We start from the raw sequence: 13,059 nt of genomic DNA, 5'->3' as shown, positions 1-13,059 counted from the left end.
TGGGCAAAAATTTAACCCAACTGCTGGGTTAAAACAACCCAATCGCTGGGTTTGTCCATTTTCAACCCAACTTGGGTTGTTTTTAACCCAGCATTTTTTAGAGTGTAGCATTCTGTGCAGAAATCAAATGGGTCTGATATGCTTTGTGGTCTGCGACTCGCGGATATGATCCGCTCTGTGCTATCGTGTCTCTGGACTGGAGCAGTGCACTGCAGTTTGTGTGACACTAGCATGAAACCAGACTTCATTTGCCTCAATGGAAAGCATATTTACGCTGTATTAATTGTTCCGTATCCCCTATATAGTGCACTATGTGCCATTCACCATATAGAAAAAATTAAATGCGTGAACAAATGACCGATTTCAGCCACAGCTTAAGCGTCTGTTTATAATGTAGGGTGCAGGATGCTTTAGAGTCTAGAGAGCATTTGATTGGACAGAAGATCTGATGGGAAGCTGAAGTCCGCGGTAATGTCAATCAAAAAATCCATGATCCGTTTTAGCGGAAATGAGAGACTGTAAGTTTTTAATGCTTATATCTCCTAAATGCAAGTTTTGTCATAGTTTTGGAACACACCAGCCTATTCATAACCTTAAGGCTGACATATTCATAAAAAAAGCTAAAAAAAACTTAAATTTTGATTTCAGGGGGACTTTAATGGCAGACTGTAGCAGGTTTATTAGGCTGCTGTCACTTTAAGACCTGCCGCACATGACGCGGCTCTGCATCCTATTTTCTTTGTGTTCATTTAAGACTTTATTTAACTAATTTAAAGGTGCTAAAGAGGATGTTTTGTTTTATACATTTTTGCAATATTACTTGAAACTGTCTTTACTAACTGATAAAAGACTATTTATTAGGTGCACTGAAAGTAATAATATTAATATACATCATCTGTGCAAGAGGTAGGGCCTTAAAAACATCAGCCAATCGTTTAAAAACAAATTGGCCCTCCGGCTTGTCAATCACTGCCGTGACGTTCCTTGTGAGAGACGAGCGCGGCTGCGCGCTCCAGTAACTTTCCACACTCCACAGGCGCTGCATGCAATGTTTTTGTCCGGAGACAGGAGTAACAACTGCAGATTATGAGTTACCTGCGGTGAGTCCGACATAATGAATCCACTAACACGACACAGCGAATGCCGGCGGTAAACACTTGTGTTCCAATACTCGTGTTTACAAGTTTTGGGAGGCGTTCCTTCGAAGGAGGGGGGTTGTTCTTACGCATGCGCTCATTTAAAAAACTCAGTAACAGTCTTTGGTTTCTCAGTCGACGAAAAGATCCTCTTTTACATCTTTAAGACTGTGCTTATGAGGATACCCGTCAAAACGAGTCGCACACAAACAGAAGATTCACAGACAGCGTACCAGTACTGCACTGCGCTCTCTTTTGTGTGTTGTTGCGCTTGAATGGTTTAAAGCAGAACTAAGCAAGATTCGCAAAGCTCCCCATACAGTTTCCTTCAGTGAATGACACTGTCATAAATACTCCAAGCGCAGCTCTGGACTACAACAACTACAACACTCGCCATCGCAGTAGTTTTGCAAATACAGTACTAGAAAGAGGAGGTGGGTAATTTGCAAATACAGTACACTCGATGGAGGTGGGTAATTTTCGAAATTGTCTTATAAAGACATAATATATACATTGTTTTTGAATTACCGTAAAGCATGTTGTCACTCTCGCGTGAACGTGAACATGAGGCGAGATTGTTTCGGGTCGGTGCAGCTCAAGTTGCAAGTGCTATTCTGGCGTAGACGTGCCAGAGGGGGTTAGTGCTCGCCTCAAACACAACACTATAAATCAATTAACAATTGTAAGGACTTAGAAAACTATTTATGAAGGTAAAAAAAGTTACTTAGTTCTGCTTTAAAAGCATTAGCATGAATAAGAGTCTGATCATATAATGTAACGCTAGCTAAAGGATGACGGAAACAACGGATGCTGTGGTGATTGTGTAAAATATATTTAACATGTTAAACTGAAAAAATTAATTTGCGTTGCGTTAACACTTTAATTTTGACAGCACTAATAAAAACCTAAATTAAATCTGTTCATTATATAAAGCGATCATGTCTCTACAGAAGACTAGGATTAAACTGTTCAATTCATTTGGATTTCTTTTATGATCTCTTTATGAATGGTTTGAACTGTCATAGATTTGGGTGAATAGACTTTCAATAGAGTGACAGAATTTTTTTCATTAAAATTTGTGTTCTGAAGATGAACGGAAGTCTTATGGGTTTGGAACGACATGAATAATTGATGACAGAATTTTCATTTTTGAGTGAACTAACCCTTTGATCTTAGCAAAAAGTTTATACACTAGTTAAAACCTCTCTTCTTCCTTTTATCTCAGCTCTTGCTGGACGCTGGAGCTAATGTGGAGGGCTCTCTGCAGGACGGAATGGAGAACTACACTGAGACGCCTTTGCAGTTAGCTGCCGCTGCAGGTAAGAAAGCTCACACTGCAGACCGGACAACAGTGCCGCTTCCTTCTCGAATTACTGAATTATAAGCGAGCGAGGCCACAAGAGAAGACTCAGCAGTTTGTTTGCTGTAGGGAACTTTGAGCTGGTCAGTCTACTTTTGGAGAGAGGAGCAGACCCCATGGTTGGGACCATGTACCGCAACGGCATCTCTACTGCACCACATGGGGACATGAACTCTTTCAGCTTGGCTGCTGCGCATGGACACAGGTAACACACACATGCATCAGTCAAATACACACACACACACACACACAGTCTCGTAATTTATTAATAAAACCTGCAAAATCGTATCATCCTCATCCCCGTGCTGCAGGAACGTGTTCTGCAAGCTTCTGTCGCAGTCGGAAAAGGGGAAGGCGGATGTTCTGTCTCTACAGGAGATCTTAGCTGAGGGATCAGAGATGGAAGAGAGGAATTCCCTCAAGATAGAAGCAACCCGCACAGGGAAGGCCAAACTCAAAGCTCTAAGAGAGGCGATGTATCACAGCTCTGAACATGGCTATGTCGACATCACATTGGACATCAGAAGTCTAGGTCAGTGCTCTTATAGTATCTACAGTAATAAAATAATGGTATTACAATGAATTTACTGAACTTAAGTTAGAATTTACACAGTGCTAATGCTTACAGTACGTGTAGCTTAAGGTAATGAATAGCTTGTTGAGGTGTGCTATTGCTTTTCTAAACATTTGGACAATTTTGGCATGGCATACAATAAAACAGGCCAAATTTGCATGGACCCGTATTGAAGGAGGGACACAAGTTATGTCTGGAAACTAGTATATCTGGGCTCTTTTGGCTTGTGCCAGTAAGAAATAACATAGGATCCCTCCAACCACCACCCTAGCAACTGAAATTTGCATGGGCAAGCACTACAGACATTTTATTCATAAAATGTAAAAAATGTACATACACTACCATTCAAAAGTTGCTGTTTTTAAGACATTAATACTTTTGTTAAGCAAGGGTGATAATCCTACAATTTTTTTTTCTTTTTTTTTTTCAATTAAAAACTGTTCTCATCAAAGAATCTGAAAAAATGTATCATGGTTTCCAAAAAATAATAAGCAGCACAACTGTTTTCAATATTGATAATAAGAAATGCTTCTTGAGCACAAATCAGCTTATTAGAATGATTTCTGAAGCATCATGTGACACTGAAGACTGGAGTAATTATGCTGGAAATTTAGCTTTGCCATCACATGAATAAATTACATTTTGCAGCCTTGATGAACATAAGAGACTTCTTTAAAAAACCTAAAAAAATATTTCCAACCATAAACCATAGATTTTGAATGGTAATGTATACTTTTGTGAAAAGCTCAAAGATGTCTCCACATTACTAATCGCATAACATTCCTACTTGTTAAAAAGTATAAAGGTGATTGTCATGTATTTTGTGTGTATCAGGTGTGCCCTGGACGCTGCACACCTGGATGGAGTCCCTGCGAACTTGTTTCCTGCAGCACCGGCGGCCGCTGATCCAGGGTCTTCTGAAAGAGTTCAGCTCTATTGAAGAGGAGGAGTACACAGAGGAACTCATAACACACGGCCTCCCACTCATGTTCCAGATCCTGCGTGCCAGCAAGGTGAACTAACACACATGCAAAACTCAGCAATTTCTACATTTGACCTCATATTTCTTCATCTTGCAACAGAGTTATTATAGTTTTTAAATGTCACTAGGTTTAGTTTTGTTTCTTTTTGTATTTTGGTTTTCATTTTCAGTTTACATCTAGTGGTTCATAAACAGTTCTGAATTAAAAAAAAAAAAAAAAAAAAAATAAAATATAAATATATATATATATATATATATATATATATATATATTTTTTTTTTTTTTTTTTTTAAATTTCTTTGTTTTATTTATTTTACAAATGGGGTTTTGGGGTTTTATCCCTTGAAACTTAATGCCAACTAATTTTATTTTTCAAAATTTAATTTAGTTTGAGGCCAATTGTAACAAATAAACAAGATTTCTTTCATGTTGCATAGACTGCAATGCAAATATTTGATTGAGTTGCCACATACTTTGCTCCACACTGGTTTATTATTGTGGTGTCACCGAATTTACCTGCCCCTAAACTTCGTTTATATAAAAAAAAAAAATGTTAGAAAGATCAGACAGCTATATAATCTTGCTCTTGCTATAATCTCTTGCTATATAATCAGGCTGTTCTTTTACAGGAGATTGTCAGAAGTCAGGCATGAAAGATTAATTATAGGAGAAAATCCTGCAATAAAAAAAAAAAATATATATATATATATATTAGTTATAGTTAATATTGCATTTATAGTTCTATGTTTATTTTAATTAATTAAATGAAGTTTCACTGCCAATTTTCATCTTTGTAATTTTGTTCAGTGTTGTTATGGTTAACTAAAACTATATATAAAAAATAAATAAATAAAGCTAAATAGAATTTTAAAAAAAAACTAATAAAAATGACAAAATCACATAATAAAACATAACCAAGGCTAAAAATTTGCAGCTAATTAATATATACTATAATAGCATATTAAAAGGTTGGAAAATGAAATTTCTGTCATTAATTACTCACCCTCATGTCGTTCTACACCCATAAGACCTGCGTTCATCTTCGGAACACAAATTAAGATATTTTTGATGAAATCAGAGTTTTTTTTTTTTTTTTTTTTCTCCTATAGAAAGCAATGAAATTACCACATCCATGGTCCAAATAAAGATATTGTGTTATGAAGTGACTAGAATACTTTTTGTGTGAAAAAAACAAAACAAAGATCACTATTTTATTCGACAATTTCCAAGATTTTCAAGGAAATTTTCAAGAGCTTCCGTGTTCTATGTCCGAACGCCGGCTCAGTATTGGCCGGCTCCTGCGTCAGCATCACACACATGCGTCTTGGTGCTCACGTGAACAGCGTCGACCAATACTGAGCCGGCATTCGGATGTAAACGTGGAAGTGCTGCACTGCGTCAACTGCGCAGGAGACTGACAGGGTTGAGAAGAAATTGTTTAATAAAGTCGTTATTTTTGTTTGTTTGTTTTTTGCGCACAAAAGTATTCTTGTCACTTCATAACATTAAGGTTGAACCACTGTAGTCATGTCGACTATTTTAACAACTTCTCCAGACCTTGAATGTGGCAATTTCATTGCTTTACATGGGAGATAAAAAAAAACCTCTCGAGAAAAATATTTTAATTTGTGTTGCAAAGATGAACAAAGGTCTTGCAAGTTTGGAACGACATGAGGGTGAGTAATTAATGACAGAAACTTCATTTTTGGGTAAACTAACCCTTTAATAATGCCAAAATAACACTGATTTTGTTGACAATACCTTATTTGGCAGACACATTAATTCAAAGTGGGTTGCACTGCATTCTAGTTTCTAGTACACTTTATAAATGTGAATTCCTTGGGAATCGAACCTCTGATCTTAGTATTGCTAGTAGCTTGCCTGAGATACATGATTACTTCTCTCAGAATCTTTAGAGACCAGAACCCTGGGGAACACATTGGTTCTTCAGAACAGGAACTGAAGGCAGAAACTCACATAATTTGAATTGGGCATTCTGTTGACGTCCTCCCACAGTGTTATGGAATAGTGAGCTTTTCTTTGAAACTAGGGTGCTTAAAAGAATCTTTAAACACTGACCATTACATCTGCTTCACACATCCATATCTACTCCCTCTACAGTGTGTTAGACAGTACAGGAAGGAAAGATAAACGTGGACTTCCTTCCACTGGGGCAACAGTAGGTGTATGTGTGAGCGTGTTTGTCAAGGTTGATCTATGGTGGAGTCAAGGAACTTTACTCTGAGCCCTGCAGGGATGACTGACAGTTTCCGCTCCCTGCTCAACCTTCACAAATAATGTGTGTCTGCTTGTTAGTACAAAGAGAGAGAGACCAAGAGAAAGAACACCGGAGAGAGAGAGTGAGAGAAGGAGGAAATAGCAGTGCTGTGCTGACAGCAGGTGATTTGTAGAGACAGAGGCAGGCCGAGTGAGAGAAACGTCAAGTTGATGAGGAACCTCTAACAATCTTTCAGAGAAGCTGATCGTTCAAACTGCAGAGGGAGTGATTTGACAGGGATTTAAGCATCTTCCTGCACTCACCTCTTTAACAAAGTACTGATCCCAAAAAACACCATGCACTGATGCTTCTCAAGAATGCTATGCAAGCTCACACATACACATAACCCTCACAACATTAGCATTGCTAACACCTACAAGGCAAGTCAAAATGTGTTGTTTTGTAATGGGACTTGATGAGAGGGGTCTTACTGGTTACTCTTTCCCATGGTTTGCAGAATGAAGTGATTAGTCAGCAGCTGGCCGTGATATTTACTCATTGCTACGGGCCGTACCCGATCCCCAAACTCACCGAGATCAAGAGGAAACAGACGTCAAGACTGGGTATGTTACACCGGATTTCAGGTTGTGCCATGCTCTCTGTAAAATACAATCAACTGCAAGCTTTTCTTTACCAGAACGAATTTAACTTTTTGAATTAAACTGAGCGCTCTCTTTGTTAATGAAATGTCAAGTGAAAAATGGCATTTGTGGGTGGTTCTGCCATTAAAAAAAAATATTTTAAATGCAAGTTGAATGGATTGTTCACACAAAAATGTTCTAAACTGTGTGACTTTATTTCATCTGTGGAACACAAAAGGAGAAATTCTGAAGTATGTACTGCTATTACATAGTTTTTTTTTATTAATTTCCATCTTCATGATAATTTTGTTTAGTGTTATGGTTAAAAAAAAATGAAAACCAATGAAAGTAATTTTCGCTAATATATATAAAAACTGCAACAAAATATAAATATTAGATGAAAAACTTAAAAATGTTAAACAAAAATTAGCTGCCTTGGCAAGCTGATATAAAATGTTTTAGTTGAAGTACCGAATTTACTAAAATTAAAAACTGGAATGAAACTTAAATTTAAAGCTAATTAGAGATATTAAAAAACAACAAAAACTAAGAAAGGCAAAAGCACATGTACAGCAATTAAAAGAGGAGTGGAGCTTTCAAGCTTCAGGGTCATAAGTCATATGATAGCTTACGGTGACGTACGGACCAAATTTTTAGTTGTAAGTAAGATGAACTTCAACAGTCCGATTTACAAACAAATCTGTAAGACGTGATTATCCTGCTAGACAAAAACAGAGATCAAGCATCCTGCAATAAAGCAATAAAACTCATCTGGAAAAACTCATCCCCCTGACTCAAGTCACTGAAAGTTCTTCAAAACATATAATGTAACTTGTGTATCTATTGTTTTTCCCTTTTTATGTTTGGTATCATTTTAAATGTCTCAGTGCGATTGGTAAAATGGTCTCAGTTTCACAGCAGTCACTAGTACTATGCAGAAGATTGAAAACTAAGGAAAATTCTGTCCTCTTTTTGGGTTGTGCCTTTGTGAAAACCCACTCCTCTCCCCCCAAAACAGGTTTTGGTGTAGTAAATATTTATAATCCTTTTGTTTGGTCTGTATATAAGGTAAATTGCAAAGCAGTCATGGGGGATTTTCTGTTGCCAGAGGCCCCCATACAGTGATGGACAAGTGTCTTCAAACACTAACTAAGAAAACTGTGTTTTTGTATGAACAAGCATGTGGCGGTCCGAATCAAATGCATTAGAAAACTCTGCACCCTCTGACTAAGATCAGAACTGGCGAGTTTGTAATCGTGAAAAGCGTTCAACGGCCGAAGTGACTTTTCTAAGTGATATGGGTCCGTAATGAAAGAATAATTAAAAATCTGAGATGCCCAGAATAATCAAATATCTAAATTAATACATAACAAATGATTAATTTCTAATTGGAAATTGGAGTCATAATCATTTGAAATTGGAGTCAGATTAAACAAGTAAAATTAAGTGAACTTCACAGAGGCACTGAAAAGACATACACGCGTTAACCTTCGCCCAGGCCATCGGATTCCGTTTTTGGGCAGATGCGGGGTTCCTTACAAATCGTTGAGACCACTTTTGTGAACTGGATCACAAGATTGATTCAAAAGATCTGACTCAACAATACATACACAGAACAAACTTTACTCTCACATACATTCTAAGGAAATCTAGGGCTAATTTTCAGTGAATAAAGACTTAAATTTCAGTCAGTTTGTCAGATAAAGCGATCACCTGGCCTCAACGGACTTACATAGTGCACAATTCTCTCTGTCTACTTTTGTGGTGCTTTTGTGTCCTTGAAAGCTCCATTCCCCTTTCCCCATTGTTTGTAACTGAATGGAAAACCAACCAGTACATTCTTGAAAACATTCTCATTTTATGTTCCACAGCAGAAACATTGTGACATTGTGAGAATTGAGAAGTAAATGATGACAGAATTTTAATTTTTGGATATACACTTTGAGCTTTGTTGACAGCAACTGTAGCATGCTGTTGATGACACTTATGACTAATGAAATGCATCTGTGATATGTTTGTGTGTCAGACCCTCATTTTCTAAACAACAAGGAGATGTCAGATGTGACCTTCCTGGTGGAGGGAAAACCATTCTATGCTCACAAAGTTTTGCTCTTCACCGCCTCCAGCAGGTCAGTTGATGTACTGTATCTAACTAAAAAGAAGCACGGTATAATTGCATGCAGTGATATGTTTAACTTGTGTTTTGTTGTTTCAATTACAATACCTTATTAATAACACTGATATAAGGCATCAGAAAGGGCTTGTTTTCCTTAGTTACTCTGTATAGAGTATGTTTATCATTGTTTTAACTTCTCCTTCTTATACCCAAGGTTTAAATCACTTCTAGCAAACAGACCAGCTGCCGAGAACACCTGTATTGAAATCAGCCATGTCAAATACAATGTATTTCAGGTACAGTCTGACTCCTGCACTAAAAGATGCAAGCATGTCTTGTTATTTTTATGTAACTTTTATTGAAAATGAAAGGAAAGCTTGTCATTTTTTTTTTATTGTGTTCTGTTGTGTCTGACTGATGCATTTCCTTATAGCTGGTTATGCAGTATCTGTACTGTGGTGGAACGGATGCACTTCACATCAGAAACACTGAGGTTATGGATGTAAGTACTAATAACTCCATTTCAGCACTTTTGTTGTACAATCTAGAAAGTTTATATTTAAAGGGATAGTTCACCCAAAAATGAAAATTTGATGTTTATCTGCTTACCCCCAGGGCATCCAAGATGTAGGTGACTTTGTTTCTTCAGTAGAACACAAATGATGATTTTTAACTCCAACCATTGCCGTCTGTCAGTTGTATAATGCATGTCAATGGCAACACAATCTATAAGTAAAAAAAAAACATGCACAGACAAATCCAAATTAAACCCTGTGGCTCGTGACGACACATCGATGTCCTAAGACACGAAACGATCGGTTTGTGCGAGTAACGGAACAGTATTTATATAATTTTTTACCTCTAATACATCACTATGTCAAACTGCCTTGAGCATCCGGTGTGTGAGGTCTGAACATGTTCTGACAATGGAAGTGATGTCTCGCGAGTGTATCTCAATGAGTGCGAGAGATCACTTCCGTTGTCAGAGCGCGTTCAGACATAGTGGTGTATTAGAGATAAAAAAATGATATAAATACTGTTCGGTTTCTCGCACAAACTGATCGCTTTGTGTTTTCAACTGTGTTTTGACTTTAATGGATTAGTTCACTTTAAAATGAAAATTACCCCAAGATTTACTCACCCTCAAGCCATCCTAGGTGTATATGATTTTCTTCTTTCTGATGAACACAATCTGAGTTATATTCATAGATATCCTGATGCGTCCAAGCTTTATAATGGCAGTGAACGGGATCAACGAGTATGAAGCTCATGCATCCATCCATCATAAATTTTCTCAATTCGGCATCAGTGGGTTAATAAAGGCCTTCTGAAGTGAAGTGATGCCTTTGTGTAAGAAAAATATACATATTTAACAAGTTATAAAGTATCTAAAAACAATAAATACATAAAATATCTATCTTCCGCCAGACCGCCTTCCATATTCAGCCTACGAAGAGTGTAGCGCCTTTTCAAAACGCTTACACTACGTACTATGACTTCCATATTCAGCTTATGAAAAAAGAGTAACTGATATCGCGTCAGTTACGATTTCTTCGTAGGCTGAATATGGAAGGAAGTCTGGAGGACGTAAGATATTTTATATTATAACTTGTTAAAACTGGATATTTTTCTTACACAAACGCATCGCTTCGTTTCAAAAGGCCTTTATCAACCCCCCGGAGCCGTGTGGAGTACATTTTTGATGTAGATTCAAACTTGTTGCTCCCGTTCACTGCCATTATAAAGCTTGGATGCGTCAGGATATTTATTAATGTAACTCTGATTGTGTTCATCAGAAAGAAGAAAGTCATATACACCTAGGATGGCTTGAGGGTGAGCAAATCTTGGGGTCATTTTCATTTAAAAGTGAACAAATCCTTTAATATTTTTTAGTGGAAAAAAATGTAAAAGAACAGCTTTATTTGAAATAGAAATGTTTTGTAACATTATAAATGTCTTTACTCTCATGTTTAATCAATTTAATGTGTCTTTGCTGACTCCAAACACTAAAAATGTCACTAAGATTCACATTTATGGTTATACTAGGCTAAAATAAAATTAGCCTTATATTGAGGTTTATATTTTTATATTCTCAACTTCTCTCTTTCTCCCATCTCTTCCAGCTCCTCTCTGCATCGAAGTTCTTCCAGCTGGAGGCATTACAGAGACACTGTGAGATCATCTGCGCCAAGAACATCAACACAGAAACTTGCGTGGAGATCTACAACCATGCTAAAGTAATGGCAGTCTATTCCATTTATGTTACAATCTTACATGTTCTCAGATTTAATTTTCCATGTGGTGTGTACATGGAATATTCTTGACATTCTCAGTATTTTCTTTCCTCTGCTTCTCTCTTAGTTCCTGGAAGCACCTGAGCTGTCGGCCTACATCGAGGGCTACTTTCTGAAGAACATGGCAGTTCTCATAGAGCTCGAGCCATTTAAACAATTGCTCTATAACACTCCGGTGGAGAACTGCTGCCCCGACGTGTTGCACGACCTGGAGAAGACGCTAGCCACGCGCATTCGCTCCATTCATCTGTCATCCTCGAAGGGATCCATCGTCTAAAACTTCCAGACCTCATCGAAGCATGCTGAGATCCCAACACGTGCACTTCCTCCAGGACTCTAGCAGTGCGCTCTAAATGTGTTCATTCAGTGGCAGTAGCAATGCACTCGTAGTTCTCCATCTAAGACTGTGGTGATCTCTTCTCAACAGACTTGATCTGTGTTTTAGGTTACAGCCATAAAGGAAACAATGCCATTTTACATGACGTCTTAAGATTGAATAACAGCTGTGACAGATTATGGTTTTGTTAGATGCAGGACCTCTACTAACCTTGGAATATTGAAGCAGTATGAAGAAATACAGCTGCGAATGTGATGACCCAAAAAAGTGGCATTGTTATGATCGCTAGAGCAAGCAGGTTCCACTTTCTGGTACTAGAAATCACGGCTTAGGGGTACAAAAGGTTAGTCCTCTGGAATAGAAAACAACTCAATCATTGTCAGCACTGATTATAGATGTTACTAAATATGCTTCCTAGATTTGTATTTTCGAGCATTGAAATGATGCCTCTCAGTTGTACAGATATAGCTCTTATTATCAGCAACCATATGTGTAAAATGTGGGCAGAGAATGTGGCTGCCAATGTAAATATCCAATCGAAATCTCTCACATGGAGTTGTTGATCTCCAGCTGTAAGTAGATGTATATAAAACGTCATCATCTTAAGACTTCCATTGAGAACTCACAATAATGTACAATAGAAGTGTTCTTGAAGTCTTGTTAACTGTTGTAAATGTAGATGAGCATGTAAGTATTTTCATGCTTGGGTTTTGTTGCTGTCGTCATGTCTTGCATTGACTTTACACTCTTATGTGTGTGTGCGGGGATCTGTTTTGTCTGGGAAAACGAATTATTATCAGCATGGAGTTGCAGAATTGTAGCTGTGAATCCCCTGACTGAAATGACTGATTCAGAATGTGCCTGCAATACGTTCTGATGTGCTGTGTCTCTAATGACATTTGTGTAAAGCCTCATGGTGACTAAATCAGTGTTCTTTATAAAGATTACTACAAAATACCCATGCCTCTTGTCATATTTTATTGTATGGGGATTATTTTAATAGGCTGGAGGTCCATAAATATTGTTTGCTTGTGTTGTAGAATCCAGATTTTACTGTATATTAGACAGTGGTGACCCAAAACCAGAACTATATACAGTATAGCACAAAATAGGCTAAATAATAATATTGACTATTTTATAAATGAATATTGAATTTGGTTTGATGCAACCTATACCTTTTAAATTTTAATACACCTATTTATTTTATCAATATTAATTAAATTTAATAAATATATAAAATATAAAAAGGATAATTAATAGACCTTTTGTGGTCCCACCCCTTTTCAGCGGTGCGCTCGCTTTGTTTCTATTTCCACAGCATGAAGGTAAGATCTTTAGGATTTATGAATGAACTGCTCTTTTAAAATCTTTCCTGTCTGTTAAGATATCTGCTTCAGACAT

General features: G+C 37.3%; 1 protein-coding gene across 3 annotated transcripts in view; it reads left to right on the top strand.

Annotated features, from left to right (window-relative positions):
* The window catches only part of btbd11b (BTB (POZ) domain containing 11b), an 80,906-nt gene extending 68,339 nt beyond the window's left edge, over positions 1-12,567 (top strand). For 2 of the 3 annotated variants that reach the window (XM_067390180.1, XM_067390183.1), the window contains 10 exons: positions 2,362-2,455; positions 2,566-2,701; positions 2,808-3,028; positions 3,905-4,083; positions 6,788-6,893; positions 8,938-9,040; positions 9,242-9,323; positions 9,461-9,529; positions 11,151-11,264; positions 11,389-12,567. In XM_067390180.1, the coding sequence (XP_067246281.1) occupies positions 2,362-2,455; positions 2,566-2,701; positions 2,808-3,028; positions 3,905-4,083; positions 6,788-6,893; positions 8,938-9,040; positions 9,242-9,323; positions 9,461-9,529; positions 11,151-11,264; positions 11,389-11,598 (1,314 nt within the window). In that variant the 3' untranslated portion in view covers positions 11,599-12,567. Of the gene's footprint in view, positions 1-2,361; positions 2,456-2,565; positions 2,702-2,807; positions 3,029-3,904; positions 4,084-6,787; positions 6,894-8,937; positions 9,041-9,241; positions 9,324-9,460; positions 9,530-9,642; positions 9,888-11,150; positions 11,265-11,388 lie in introns of those variants that run through there. The other variant, XM_067390181.1, reaches the window with a different exon arrangement.
* The last annotated feature ends 492 nt before the right edge of the window (positions 12,568-13,059 follow it).

This window comes from Chanodichthys erythropterus, chromosome 7 (assembly GCF_024489055.1).
Source record: "Chanodichthys erythropterus isolate Z2021 chromosome 7, ASM2448905v1, whole genome shotgun sequence".
In the NCBI taxonomy this organism is placed as follows: domain Eukaryota; kingdom Metazoa; phylum Chordata; class Actinopteri; order Cypriniformes; family Xenocyprididae; genus Chanodichthys; species Chanodichthys erythropterus.
Note: the sequence above shows the minus strand (reverse complement) of the source record. Positions and strands in the feature narration are given on the sequence as shown.